The following is a 15,227-nucleotide window of genomic DNA, read 5'->3' as shown; positions in this document are numbered from 1 at the left end:
CCGCATTACCCAATAGGGAAGAGTGTGTGTGAGTTTTCTCCAACCAATTTCCTTCTTCCTCTCTTTTCTTTTCCCTATTCATCTCTCTTCTTCCTGAAGATGGCTCATGTTGCAGTTACACCAACAAGAAGATGGTGGCAAGGGGGAGATAAATGGCCTGAGGAGTATACCTCATGGTCTTATAGTAGAAAAAAAGTGATTTCCGATATCCAAATTTGAGCTATAATATCAAGTAGGAATATACAATGTATAGTTCTTATTTATAATTTATAAATTATTTAAAACCAATAATCTTTATTTGTACACATTCACAAAAAACAAGGAATACAAGAGTCTAGAATTCCAATATAGTTTCAAAGATTTTTTTTGGTCTTGATATCGACACATATGAAATTTTGAGTTAACTAAACACAAATTCATGGTTTCATGCGATTTCTTTAAATTTCTCACGTTCAAAAGGGAACTTCAATTTTTAAATTTATTTACTTTTTAAACTTAGTTAATTTATTTATTATTTACCTTTTTGAATTAGTTATTAAGAATGCTAACGAGACTAGTTATTATTCTTCCTTCCTAATGTTGTACAGTTGATCCCCATATTGGAACAATTAAGTTTTTTTTTGGATTGTTTAGCTGATACAATTTATCATTTTATAACTATATATATTTTGTTTTTAGAGACGATTCCATATATAAGTCATTATATTTTCAGTTTTTTATTAAAAAACAATATCTTTATTTATATAATTTTTAGACAAACTATTTATGTTTCAAAAGTTACTGATTTGGACTTTATCGACATAAAAAACAAGAATAATTTCAGATCTTAAATATATTAAAATAAATATATTTTCTCTTTGCATCGAAGTTTCACACTGATTTGCTTTATCAAAGAATATAACTCTTTATATTATACAAATGTTAAAATAATGGTTTTCTCGTGAAAAGATTATATTATTAAATTACAAGATTTTCAAAACACCAATAGTTTTTATAAAAGCAAGTAAACAAAAAAAAATTGTTTTTTTTTTTTATATAAGTAAAAGCAAATATTTTTACAAGATTTTTTTTTTCTCATTTTCAAATGTAAACGTGACCCATAACAAGGATTTGACACTTTGACCTACTTTGAGTAACTTTGAATCTTTATTACGTGTGAAGACGAATTTTGTGTCAAAACGTTGGTAGAAACATGCAGCCACGAAAGATCAAGTAGAAAAATCTAGAAACACCAATCAAGTTTACTGATAAATTCCCAAATGCGAAAGAAAATTCACTACATATCTCCTTCTTCTTCTTCTTCGCTTATCGGTTTTCTCTCTCTAAATCGAAACCCATCTTACACGCAATTGTATTAAAATACAGTTATTATGCCCCAATTACGCACTTCTTTTGTAACTTTTCGTCTTTGCTGTTAGTTCAACTGCTATCTCAACACTTTTCTCACATTAAACAAACAATTTTCTCCATCCATTGTTGTGAATTGGTGTTTCTTTACCAACTTCAGACTATTTTATTCAATGTTCTTTACTAGGGTGGGTGGTTTCTTCCCATTTTAGTTAATTAATTATTAGAACTCCTCAGTTCCGCCTTTTCAATCGAGATTTAGCCATTAAATCGCTGTTTCAACTCAATTTGATTATTTTTTCCTAAATGGGTCTTCGGCTTATCAAATTAATACCTGAATCGTTGGCGATTTGAAGCGACTTACCATGGATCTGGAAACTGGGTCTCGTCAAAATCATCTAAGGGTAAGATTGGGTATTTGTATAATTTGTTTGATTTAGGGGTTCTTCGAATACACCCATTTGAAATTTTTGTGTTGTTTTCTTCTGATTTTTTACAGAAACAGTCATGGAGAGCGGTTTTGACATTGGCGTATCAAAGCTTGGGTGTTGTTTATGGAGATTTAAGCACATCTCCATTATATGTGTTTAAAAGCACTTTTGCAGAAGATATTAAACACTCAGAGACTAATGAAGAAATATTTGGAGCCCTTTCTTTCATTTTCTGGACTCTTACTTTAGTCCCTTTGTTGAAATACGTGTTCATTGTGCTCAAAGCTGATGATAATGGCGAAGGAGGCACATTTGCTCTGTATTCGTTGCTTTGTAGACATGCTAGAGTGAGTTCATTGCCTAATTGTCAATTAGCTGATGAAGAACTCTCAAGCTACAAAAAGGAAATACCTAATTTAGCCCTGAGTTCTTTCGGGTCAAGACTTAAATCTACTCTTGAGAAACATGGAGTTTTGCAGAAGTTTTTGCTTGTGTTGGCTCTTGTTGGAGCTTGTATGGTGATTGGAGATGGTGTTCTTACTCCTGCCCTTTCAGGTTAGATTCAATCGCATCATTCGTTTGATTTGATTTCTATCTAATTAGGGTTCTTTAAAGATCGATTCTTGTTAATTGTTATTTTCCCAATCTATGGTTTCCCCAATTCTTCAAGATCATTTTTTGAGGACAAAATCGCAAAATTAGCGTTCTTTAGGTGTCGATCTTTGTTTTTACGATTGATATTTGTTTCTTTTTGGTAATAAATCTACGAAATTTATGTCCAAAAAGTTGTTTGTTTTTTCTTTACGCTAAATCGATTCAATTTTTATGATGATTTTGCAGTCTTTTCAGCCGTTTCTGGGGTGGAACTTGCAATGGCAAAAGAGCATCACAAATGTAAGATTTAAGATTTAAGATTTTAAGATTTTAAGATTTAAGATACCTCGTAATCTTTTTATCCTAGGTTCTCAAAACAAAAATCTCTTGTCTTTACTTTCTTGATTTTATCATGAGTAAAAAAAATGCTACAACTCATAAGCCTGCACATATCCCCAATTTACAACAACTTACGAGTGAAAAAAGTTAAAATTTCCGATTAAAAACATCAAAAAATGCCATGTTATTATAAAACTTGTAAAATAAAACAAGATAAATAAACCCTCCTTTTAAATGGGAAGAAGTTACTAAAAAATCCTAGGTTTCATCTAATATCAATGTTTTGCACTTTTGTATGTGTCGAATAATAAACTACAATAACAACTTGTCCCACTTGGATTAATTCACAATTGGGTGACTTTTATATTTCGGGTTGACATGTTATTGGGCTTTGTTTGTTACAAAATACAAAACCCTTTTCAGTTTTCATACACCTCGAAATTCGATTAATAATATACAAATAACGACCTATATTTTACCATTAGATTTACATTTTATATACAAAAAAACTTATTGTTGCAGATGTAGAAGTCCCTGTGGCATGTATCATATTAATCGCACTATTCGCCCTACAACATTATGGGACCCACCGGGTCGGGTTTTTATTTGCTCCTATTGTCGTGTTATGGCTCTTATGCATAAGTTCAATCGGATTATACAATATTCTTCATTGGAATCCTCACATTTATCAAGCATTATCTCCTGTTCATATGTATAGATTTCTCAAAAAAACCCAAACCGGAGGTTGGAAATCTTTAGGGGGTATTTTATTATGCATCACAGGTAACCATTTTTTTTTTATATAAAATTCAAAATCGTTCTTTTTTTTTTTGTATAAATTTTTGTTTTTTGTACTTTTATTTCCAGGGTCGGAAGCTATGTTTGCTGATCTTGGACACTTTTCTCAATTGTCTATCCAGGTTTGTTGATTTTGGACACTTTTCTCAATTCTAAGAAATCTAGCAATGTATTTTTATAAATTTATTTAGGAAAATAATGAAATATCTTATTTATTTTATTTTTTTTCAGATAGCTTTTACATCATTTGTTTATCCCTCCTTGATTCTTGCGTATATGGGGCAAGCTGCGTATTTATCTCAACATCATTTCATTGAAAACGACTACAAAATTGGATTCTATATTTCCGTACCAGGTAAGTTACATTTTTTAAACTTTAATATTCTGGTTAGCTTAACTATGGTCTATGGTTAAGTTAACTACGGTTAGGTTAAGTGAAGGTTGATTTTTTTTTTTTTTTTTTTTTTTTTATAGAGAATTTGAGGGTCCCGGTGTTGTTGATAGCCATACTTGCGGCAGTTGTTGGAAGCCAAGCAATTATTACAGGGACTTTTTCGATTATAAAACAATGTTCTTCACTTGGATGTTTTCCCAGGGTCAAAATCGTCCATACGTCTTCAAAATATCACGGGCAAATTTATATCCCGGAGATTAATTGGATCTTGATGTTGTTATGTCTAGCCGTTACTATTGGGTTTAGAGATACAAAACGAATGGGGAATGCTTCGGGTATGGCCCACCTTAATTATTATATGTGTTTTTCACTTAATACAGAAAGAACGACTTAATAAATGAAAGTAAAATGCTATAATAAATAAATCATTTACTTTCTCATCCATTTATTATCCAATCATTTTCTTTTAAACATCATTTATCCAGACAACACTTTATACTACACTTTATACTGATATATTTTTTTTCTTCAGGTTTGGCGGTTATTACGGTTATGCTTGTTACAACATGCTTAATGTCCCTTGTGATCGTCTTATGTTGGCAGCAAAGTGTTTTTCTCGCAATCGCTTTTGTTGTATTTTTCGGAACAATCGAAGCCTTATATTTCTCGGCTTCTTTAATCAAATTTCTTGAAGGTGCGTGGGTCCCAATCGCACTGTCTCTCATCTTCATGCTTGTAATGTACGTGTGGCACTACGGGACCCTCAAAAAGTATGAATTTGACCTCCAAAACAAAGTATCTGTTGATTGGCTACTTAGCCTGGGCCCCACCTTAGGAATAGTTCGGGTTCGAGGAATTGGGCTTGTTCACACTGAACTTGTGTCTGGTATCCCGGCGATATTTTCCCATTTTGTCACCAACCTTCCGGCTTTCCACCAGGTTTTGATTTTCCTTTGTGTGAAATCCGTTCCGGTCCCACACGTGGGACCGGAGGAACGGTTTCTCGTGGGCCGTATCGGCCCACGAGAATATAGAGTGTACCGGTGTATAGTCCGGTACGGGTACCGTGATGTTCATAAAGATGACGTGGAGTTCGAAAAGGATTTGGTATGTAGCATAGCCGAGTTTATCCGGAAGCAAAAAGATGATTCTACCATTGACGCGCGTACAGACGGGGAGGTCGGAAACAATGACGAGGTCATGACTGTTATTGGAACGCCTTCCACGAATGCGGAAGGCGTTCACATCTGTAGCCCAAGCCCAGATGGGATTGGGCTACCAGAGGTTGAGGAAATACAAGCCTCAACCACGAACCAAGTGAAGAAACGCGTGAGATTTGTTGTGCCGGAAAGCCCGAAAATTGATGACGGGTCACGGGCGGAGTTGCGGGACCTAATGGAGGCCCGGGAGGCTGGGGTGGCTTATATTTTGGGACATTCGTATGTTAAAGCAAAACAAGGGTCTTCTATGATTAAGAAGCTTTTTATAAATTATGGGTATGAGTTTTTGAGAAGAAATAGTAGACATTCAACGGACTCATTAATGGTGCCTCATGCTTCGACTCTTGAAGTGGGAATGATGTATCATGTGTGAAAGTGGTGACTTTTTTTTTTTTTTTTTTTTTTGGTGTAAATGGTTTTTGTTTTATTTTTGTAGTTTGGTAAATGAATGGTCTGCAACCACCGTGAGGTGGTGGTGGGTCGAATGGTAGCCGGCGGTCCACTGGTTGTTGTGGTGGCGTTAGTGGTTTTTGGAACTTTGAAAGAAGATAGTAGTAGATATAGTGTGTAGGTATAGTTTGTATTTTATGTTTCGTTCTATAAAAAAAATCACGATTACGAGATGATATATACTTTTTGATGTAGTTTTTTACTAGTTAAGTTACATATAATAATATCCATTAAAAAAAAAAAAAAAAAAAAAAGAAAAAAACCATGGATATCAATAAGTTTTAATATATATTTATGAGAGTTTTTAGAGACTTGTAAAATACCCAGAATTTAAGAAAAATATTTTTCCATGTAAACTTAAAAGTTTATAATTTAAACAAAAGGTTTTAAAGTAGTTGAGAATTTTCCAAACCATCACAAAAATAAAGCATCCAACAATGTTTTAAAAACCAGTTTTTTAATTGAACCGGCCGGGTGACATTTTTCGGTTCAACTGGTTTAACCGGTTCAACCGGATGGTCAAACCGGTTCTATATTTTTATATGTTTTTAATTATCTTACATATATTGATTAGAAAACTTGTCATCTTTTTAGTATTATAAACGTAAATAAAATCCAACATATAAAAACAATCATTACCGAAGTCAAAATCAAACAAAGAAGCCCAAAACAAACACAAAAATCCAAGAATGTCCGGTTCAACCCGGTCCATTCCGGTTCAATTCAGCCGGTTGAACCAGTTTTTTACCAAAACCGGCCGGTTCAGTCCGATCAGGAAATCGATATAAAACCGGTCCAAATTGAACCGTCGTCACCTCCGGTTCCCGGTTCGACCGGTTCAACCGACCGGTTCGAACATGTTTTTAAAACACTAAATCTAGCCACAAAGGAATATAATCAATAGTATCTAACCAACCAAAAATATGTCGCCAAATATTCAACTCAAGTTCACATGAAACAAGAAAATGATCGAAAACTTACATCGAGGAAGAACATATCGGACACAACAATGAAGAAACTATAAACTAAAAGCTTCCAGATGCTAATTGAATTAACATTTGGATTAAGACTTATTTTAGTTTAAAATAAGAGCTTTAAACATGTATTTTCCAATCAAAGTTTTTTCTTAAATTCGATCTTTTTCTCAAAATATAGAAATTAAAACCTTAAAAGCCGTTTAAGCTTTTAAAAGTGATAGAAACTATAAACTGCTTTCAAATGCTAAATGAGTTAACTTTAGAATTAAGAGTTTTTTAGTTTAAAATAAAAGCTTTAAACATGTATTTTCTTATCAAAGTTTTTTCTTAAATTCGATCTTTTTCTATTGTCAAAATATACTTTATCTATTAAAATCTTACTGCTATGTTTTGTTGAATATATTTATACAAAAAAAATATGGAACAAAAATATTCAATCTATTTTATTACACTGAGCATCCTATTACTTTCAATAATTATACTCATACTTAAATGTATAATAAAAGAAAAAAGTTATATGGCAATTTATCCTGTTTTTTTTTACCAAGTACAAGTGCATGTATGTTGAATTTTGTTTTGGATTGGAATATTCTTCTCTTGAAAGCAGAGTTTTAAAGATTCTAAATGTAATAATATGTGACAAAATAAAACCCGTAAACTTAAAAGTGTGGGCCCAGTTAAATGAAAGGATAGGGGGAAGCCCAACTTTGTTCACCCATGATAATTGATAAAGGAATGAAAGGGTATTTTGGTTTGATTCGAGTTTTAACATCAACTATAGTCTGTTATGAAAAAATTAAAACTTGAACTATATTGAAATATAAATTTTGTAAAAATTGAAGTCCTGTTAGGTTTCTTAAATTTGAATCTTGATTTTTTATTCGGTTATATAAGATTTTTTATTCGGTTATATAAGAATTCTTTTATGTTTATTTGTAACAAAATTTAGAAATTTTAAAATATTAAGATATTAAAAAGATTAAAATAAGATGACGTGAACCACCGAGGAACACAACGGACGGAGGACAAAACATATGGGGTTGCACACAAGATTTTAGGGTGGCACACCAGAAAATTTACATTACATCGAAAAATTTCTCAAAATATTTACATTGTACTCTAAAATTTAAGGAGTTATACTGGTCACACCCGGAAACCCCTAAGTCCATCCCTAGTGTGAACATAATTTTATGCATTCGTTTAATTATTAAAGGTTTTTTTTTGTAATGGCCCATGTTTTGAAAACAGTGTCGGACTGGCCAGTTAAACCTATTTAACTAGGAGCCAATCCTGGATCTGGTTCTAGAGTCCCCAAAACCGTTCATCATGTGAACCAGTAAAAACCCGAAAGTTTAAAAAGTATTTATTTTTTCATTTTTTATATAATTAAAACAATATAATTATGATATCATCTAGTTTTTTCGGTATTTGAGACCGGTCCAACTGGTTGAACCATTGAACCGGTAAGACGGTCGGCTCGGTCTCCGATCACATTTCAAAACATTGGTAATAGTTGATTCTTTGGAATGCTTTTAGAGTATTAGATTGAAATTATTAAGTTTTGGGGGTTTTCTCTAGGTAGCAACGCGGAAGATTTAGAGGTCATGGCATGACGAGTTTGCGGCAAGATCTTTAATGAAGCTCGCAATGCAAAGGGGTTGGTGGGCTAAATCCTAGAAGCCTCAGAATTTGGACCTATTTAAGAGCATTAACGCTAGGGTTTCATCATTTTCAACCTCTACCTCCCCAAGAATGTCTTTACTAAAACCCTAGCCTCCCTTAAAGTGTGTTGAGGCCATCCTCTCTCCTAAATCTATTTTTGGTGTTGTTTGTGTTCATAAGTAAAGGAACACAAGAAAGATTGATCATTGGGGCATAGCACTTGAAGTATTCAGTCTTTTCTACTCCTTTCGGACCTTTATAAGTTCAAATATTCAACCCTTATCTTTTTTTCATACTTAGATCTATGAATTGTTGAGTTTTGGTCCTTTTCGGTGGCTTGATCCATAGAGTTTGGAGAACTCTTGAGCTTTGATTCACGTTTGATTCCAGATATGATCTTATGATGGAATAAAGAGTGTATGCAAGAGCCCTATTTGCTCCATGCATTAAGATAAGTGCATCTTAGGCACTTTTGGACTTGGGGTTTGAATTATTACTTGATTAGGTCATTAGAATGGATAAAGTTGGAAACTTTATCCATTAAGATGTTTGAGACTTTCATATCTGAGACTTGAAATTCATGTCTTTAAGGGTCAATTGCTTAATAGGAAATGTTGTGCTAGATTTTGCGACACAATTGGATTCATGTCTCGCGGCGCAATCTTTGAGCAATCATGATTATTTTGTTGCCTAATGGTCACGGCGCAATGACCGTTAACCTTTTGACTAGTTTGAGTCTTTATCAAACTTTGATGGATTTGAGTATATGACTAAGGTGTTGTCTTGGGTTGTTATTAGCCGTGTTATGCTATTTGTTTTTCTACATATACTGCTGTAGATTTTCTATTGTTTGGCTCATATGAGTTTTCCTATTATACTATATATATTACAGTATGTGCCCTTTGTATTTTAGGATGTAGATATGTTGTAGTATGTGTTGGGGATTTTAAGCATCAAGTACACTATCTAAGCCAGCGGAAAAATCAAAACTTGATATACTTAAGTACACATGCAACCTAGGATCTATGTTTTTCTATTATAGCAACGAACTTTCAAAACCAACAAAATAAAGATTACTAACCTCATATTCCTTCCTTGTAATTTCATACATTCCAGTTTTTTGCAAGATAAAGGATCTAAAAGAGAACCCTCTAATGGAATCATACTCACACACCAAGTAGCAAAATGAAGAGCCCACAAATTAGGGTTTATTCGAAAATCACCAACCCTAGGAGAGAGGTTGTGATTTTTGGATTTGCAGAGTAAGAAAGGCAGAGTATAGAAGATTTTAGAGAGAGAGAGAGAGAGGAATAATTGGCTTTAGGGTTTACCCTAACAGTCTATTTATAGGTAGCTGATAGAATCCCAGATGAATACAAACCCTAGGGTTTATCCTTTTACGATTCAAACCAACTGCATCCTTATCCAAGGATACTCAAAAGCGTCCATACCTAGGCTTCTGGGGGCTTTTAGTATATTCCAATTAATCCTTATGATTAATTAATATTCAAGCTCTTTTAATTAACTAAATCCTTTTAATTAATTTACCAAAATAATTTCTAACAGTTTTTAATTCCTTAATAAAAGAACACATTATTGATCTCAATTTCCTTGTGTCATTTGGGTCATAAGGCCAATCCAAAAGGACCTTGCTATTATTATAAATATTAACAAAATATTTAATAACCTTGGACACCATTTCCAATAGTCACCCACTTGTACAGGCCATCAACTTTTTGCAATAAAAATATTTCGCTATTAATCAACAGAGAGTAGTCATCTATGCAGCTGCTAGGCTCTAATCATAATCAAAATTCAGTCCTTACACAAGTGATCAATTTATTACTTTATTTTAGATATGTATCTAAACATGAGTGATAGATATCTTTTGTTCAACATTCTGTTTTCCGATTAACGATTTCTGGCATTACATCTGACAAATAAATCGAACACATCAATTCAGTCATGGCTCAGCCAAGCACTTCAAATGTCAACACTAAATTATCGACGGACTCATAGATATTGCTTCCCAGTTACGAGAAGGAACAAATAAACATTGACTACATAGTTTTTGCCTACTCGTCTAATCATACATGGAAATACCCTTTTTGACTACCGGTTACAGATAGCGTTAGAGCACAACAATATGTTGGATTAGGTGTCTAATATCATAACTACAGTTGGTATATACTTGTGTAACATCCCAAAATTCAAGTCCAAAATTTTTTTCGTTTTCATTAAGTTATTGTAAAACCATCAGTATAAGAAAACATCCGTAATATCATGTCATGTCAAAACCAAGGTAGAAATAATCAAAAAATGTTATCATAAAACAATATCAGAGTGTAATCCCAAAGATCTCATGTGCGGAAAACCATAGTGTGATGTGTTGCGATCGAGCCGACTCCTTTCCTTAAAATGAAGTACTTGAAACCAAAACTGAAAACCATAAACACGAAGCTTAGTGAGTTCCCCCCCCCCCCCCCCCATCATACCACATACCACATAATACCATCATTATCTTTCAACCGATAACTGCCATCAGTATCTTTCAACCGGTAACTGGGGATTATTTCACCCCTACCACTATCACATAATAATATATCATAAACATCCTGATCACATACTAACATATCATAGACAAACAGATAAGCATTACATGGCTTCAACATACCCCTTCGGTATCTTTCAACCGGTATTTGCCATCGGTATCTTTCAACCGGTATCCGCCATCGGTATCTTTCAACTAGTAACCGGGGACTATTTCACCCCTACCACTATCATATAATAGTAGGATATAATCATACAGTCATACATATCTGGGGTACTGACCTACCCTTTGATCCTAAAGACCGAGTCAAGGAAGAACTATTCCCTGCCACTACCACTGACACACACAGCATAACACATAAGCATATCACCTAAGCATATCTCATAAGCATATCACATAAGCATAACTCATGAGCATATCACATAAAGATACCAAAATAATTATCACAAAGACAATTATCTACCAACTACCCCTATTGGTGGGGCGACATTGTGGCCTTAGACCCACCCCTACTGGAAGGTAACTCACCTCACACTGCTGAAGTCCCGTTGACTCAACCCCAGCTATTGGATGATAGATTCTTGAACTGTCAACACAAAAATAACACCCAATTAATAAATGGGTTCCACTACATAACCATAAGTACATACTTTGGGTAATTACTACATTAGCCCCCCCTGGCTTTATTCAAGCCCAAGACCATATCCATAGGCCCAAAGTCAAACTAGGATTCAAGGCCCAACATATGGCGCATCTATGGCCCAATTTTACAAATTGGGCCCAACCCCTCATATGGACCTTACTCTAAAGCCCATTAATAGCACAATCATCAATGCCCAAAAGAAAGGCCCAACAATAAACCCAAGTGAAATTAGGGTTTCACGAAAACTGACGATTAGGGTTAAATGTTTCTAACTTAACCCATCAAGGACTTAATTCATTAAGTCCAATATTGCTTAGATTAATTTTTGCCAATGATTATTAATATCTCCAGTTATTAAATAATTCCCGTGTCTCCCGATTATTTCCCCAAATTACGATTTTATTAGCATTATGGTTTTTCCAACCCAATTACTTGTCAACTTATCAATTTTTTGGGCTTTTAAGTCAATTAGGGCTTTATCGGGCCTATTAGGCCCACTAGAATATCATTAATCCTCTTAGGGTTTTCACTAATCTCATTAGGCTTCATTGGACCCATTAGGGTATACAAGCACCCTAAACGAATCAAACTCACAAGGCAAGCACACCGCCACCCGACACGGCGACCGCCACCACCCTACGGTGGTGTTTTGATTTTCCTTTCATTATACCACATACCACATACCACATAATACCATCGTTATCTTTCAACCGATAACTGCCATCGTTATCTTTCAACCGGTAACTGGGGATTATTTCACCCCTACCACTATCACATAATAATATATCATAAACATCCTGATCACATACTAACATATCATAGACAAACAGATAAGCATTACATGGCTTCAGCATACCCCTTCGGTATCTTTCAACCGATATTTGCCATCGGTATCTTTCAACTGGTGTCCGCCATCGGTATGTTTCAACCGGTAACCGGGGACTATTTCACCCCTACCACTATCATATAATAACAGGATATAATCATACAGTCAGACATATCTGGGGTACTGACCTACCCTTTGATCCTAAAGACCGAGTCAGGGAAGAACTATTCCCTGCCACTACCACTGACACACATAGCATAACACATAAGCATATCACCTAAGCATATCTCATAAGCATATCACATAAGCATAACTCATGAGCATATCACATAAAGATACCAAGATAATTATCACAAAGACAATTATCTACCAACTACCCCTATTGGTGGGCCGATATTGTGGCCTTAGACCCACCCCTACTGGAAGGTAACTCACCTCACACTGCTGAAGTCCCGTAGGCATAACCCCACACTGCTGAAGTCCCGTTAACTCAACCCCAGCTATTGGATGATAGATTCTTGAACTATCAACACCAAAATAACACCCAATTAATAAATGGGTTCCAATACATAACCATAAGTACATACTTTGGGTAATTACTACATTAACCCCCCACCCCTTTTGGCTTTATTCAAGCCCAAGACCCAATCCGTAGGCCCAAAGTCAAACTAGGATTCAAGGCCCAACATATGGCGCATCTATGGCCCAATTTTCCAAATTAGGCCCAACCCCTCATATGGGCCTTACCCTAAAGCCCATTAATAGCACAATCATCAATGCCCAAAATAAAGGCCCAACAATAAACCCAAGTGCAATTAGGGTTTCACATAAACTGACGATTAGGGTTAAATGTTTCTAACTTAACCCATCAAGGACTTAATCATCTAAGGACTTAATTCATTAAGTCTAATATTGCTTAGATTAATTTTTGTCAATGATTATTAATATCTCCAGTTATTAAATAATTCCCGTGTCTCCCGATTATTTCCCCAAATTATGATTTTATTGGCATTATGGTTTTTCCAACCTAATTACTAGTCAATTTATCAATTTGTTGGTCTTTTAAGTCAATTAGGGCTTTATCGGGCCTATTAGGCCTACTAGAATATCATTAAGCCCATTAGGGTTTTCACTAATCTCATTAGGCTTTATTAGACCCATTAGGGTATACAAGCACCCTAAACGAATCAAACTTACAAGGCAAGCACACCGCCACCCGACACGGCGACCGTCACTACCCTACGATGGTGTTTTGATTTTCCTTTCATTATTACAATTTTTTACAATTTACAATGAGCTCACGAAATAAACACACACACTATACTAAATAAACAGACACCCGCAACCACCCTTGTGGTGGCCGGTGGTGGCACGTGGCGGCAGCCACCACCTCACGGTGGTGGTGGTGGCTGTTTTTAGTTTTCCGACCCATTGAAACCACACCCAACATACTATTTGTTCACAAATCACCCCAGCCACCCACCTGGTCGCATATGGCAACAACAACAGCGACATCATCGATGGCAGCCACCATGGCTGACCGCCATGGTGGTTCTTCTTGGTCACCGACCAACAAACACACACCAACCACTCAAAACACGAACCCATACTCGATATGGAACACACACCACGGCTGGTATTCAAGTTTGGAGGGCGACATTAATGGAAGTAACAGCTACGATAGAAAAGGCCCCGCTTGGTCTTCGTTGAAGGCAACGGAAGCAGCCGACGTCGATGGGAAGGGTAGTTGCGACGCCTGACTGTGGTGGTTCTATCTTCACGGAAACGGTACAACGGCTCAACACTCCGACCGATCATGACCCATGCATCGGCGTCTACGTTTCCATCTCTAGCTTGTGCGGTTCTACCACTCTCTCTCTCTATGGTTCACAACCTGACCGGAAGCGGCTGAGGTGGTGGTGCTTGACGGAAAAGTTGCGGGCAAGGAATGGTGGTTGAACTCGTCACTGTGGTGGCGGCGACTGGAGATAGGAGTAGGGCGGCGGCTGATTCCATTAGGGTTAGGCTTAGTAACGTGCGACGATGACGGGTTATAAGCCCCCGTCTCATTCCAAACTTAACTCCTTTTTTCCGCGTTCAGTCCCTCATCCACATAATTTTCTTCAAATTAAATCCAACATTTAACCTTTAGCCCCTAATTCCATAATTTCCTTTCCTTTTGGCTCTAAAACTTACCAAATAGCCCTCCACTTGAGAATCTTTGCAAAGCAAATCCAACAATTACCTTTTTATCCCCGACCTTCAACCCTCTTTACAAATTAAGTCCGAAACTTACCATTTAACCCTCTAAACTTTCAATTATAACTTTTTAACCCCCAAAACTTTCAATTATTTATTTTAGTGCTACTATTCGTTCATTAGTTTTTTTTATTTATCTAATAAATAAACAGGGTGTTACAACTCTCCCCCACTTAAATTAGATTTCTTCCTCGAAATCATTCCTTATCATTCCTTACTCGCCCAACCACTCTAGTAGCATGGTCACCAACCTGGACACACCCTAGCCTTCCAAGGGTAGCCATGACCAATCCTCGTAAAGCCCTAAAATCCTCATATGAACGAATTTCTTGCAATAAGATCACATCTACTCCGTCTAAAATCTATTGTCTTGAGACGGTTTGAATCCCTGACGGACCACTCATAATGGATCATTATTGTTGAATCTAGTATGTTTATCCTTCAAATGACTACTTAACTTTTGATAACTCGAGGTTCCCACTATAAACATGATCACAGACCTAATTATCTTTGCAGATCGCTTGTACCTGGCCAAGGCTCAGATACTCCTGCTGTGAGTAACTTGTCACTCCCCAATCATCTAGTTATTTCATTCGTACTCGCAACCTGAAGCAAAAATGCTAACACTTCCCAAATGTTGAGACTGCTCGAACACCAAACTGCCTGAAGCAGTATGCTGCTACATATTTTCTTCCCAAAATCTATCGAGACCTCTCTGGTCTTAATTCATCTGTCA

The 15,227-nt window shown here is 35.8% G+C and overlaps 1 protein-coding gene across 1 annotated transcript; it reads left to right on the top strand.

Annotated features, from left to right (window-relative positions):
- The first annotated feature begins 1,182 nt into the window (after positions 1-1,182).
- LOC111884218 (potassium transporter 6) lies at positions 1,183-5,751 on the top strand. Its single transcript, XM_023880535.3, has 8 exons — positions 1,183-1,751; positions 1,847-2,333; positions 2,619-2,672; positions 3,234-3,494; positions 3,579-3,631; positions 3,741-3,864; positions 3,984-4,238; positions 4,436-5,751. Exons 1-8 carry the CDS (start codon positions 1,713-1,715, stop codon positions 5,494-5,496), a joined length of 2,334 nt encoding a protein of 777 aa, XP_023736303.1. The 5' UTR covers positions 1,183-1,712; the 3' UTR covers positions 5,497-5,751.
- Positions 5,752-15,227: the final 9,476 nt, after the last annotated feature.

This window comes from Lactuca sativa, chromosome 8 (assembly GCF_002870075.4).
Source record: "Lactuca sativa cultivar Salinas chromosome 8, Lsat_Salinas_v11, whole genome shotgun sequence".
Lineage (NCBI taxonomy): Eukaryota > Viridiplantae > Streptophyta > Magnoliopsida > Asterales > Asteraceae > Lactuca > Lactuca sativa.
Note: the sequence above shows the minus strand (reverse complement) of the source record. Positions and strands in the feature narration are given on the sequence as shown.

Coding starts and splice junctions, on each gene's coding strand:
- LOC111884218 (XM_023880535.3), top strand. CDS start 1,713: ATGGATCTGGAAACTGGGTCTCGTCAAAATCATCTAAGG. Junction 2,334..2,618: donor TCTTACTCCTGCCCTTTCAG/GTTAGATTCAAT, acceptor ATGATTTTGCAG/TCTTTTCAGCCGTTTCTGGG. Junction 3,632..3,740: donor TTTCTCAATTGTCTATCCAG/GTTTGTTGATTT, acceptor ATTTTTTTTCAG/ATAGCTTTTACATCATTTGT.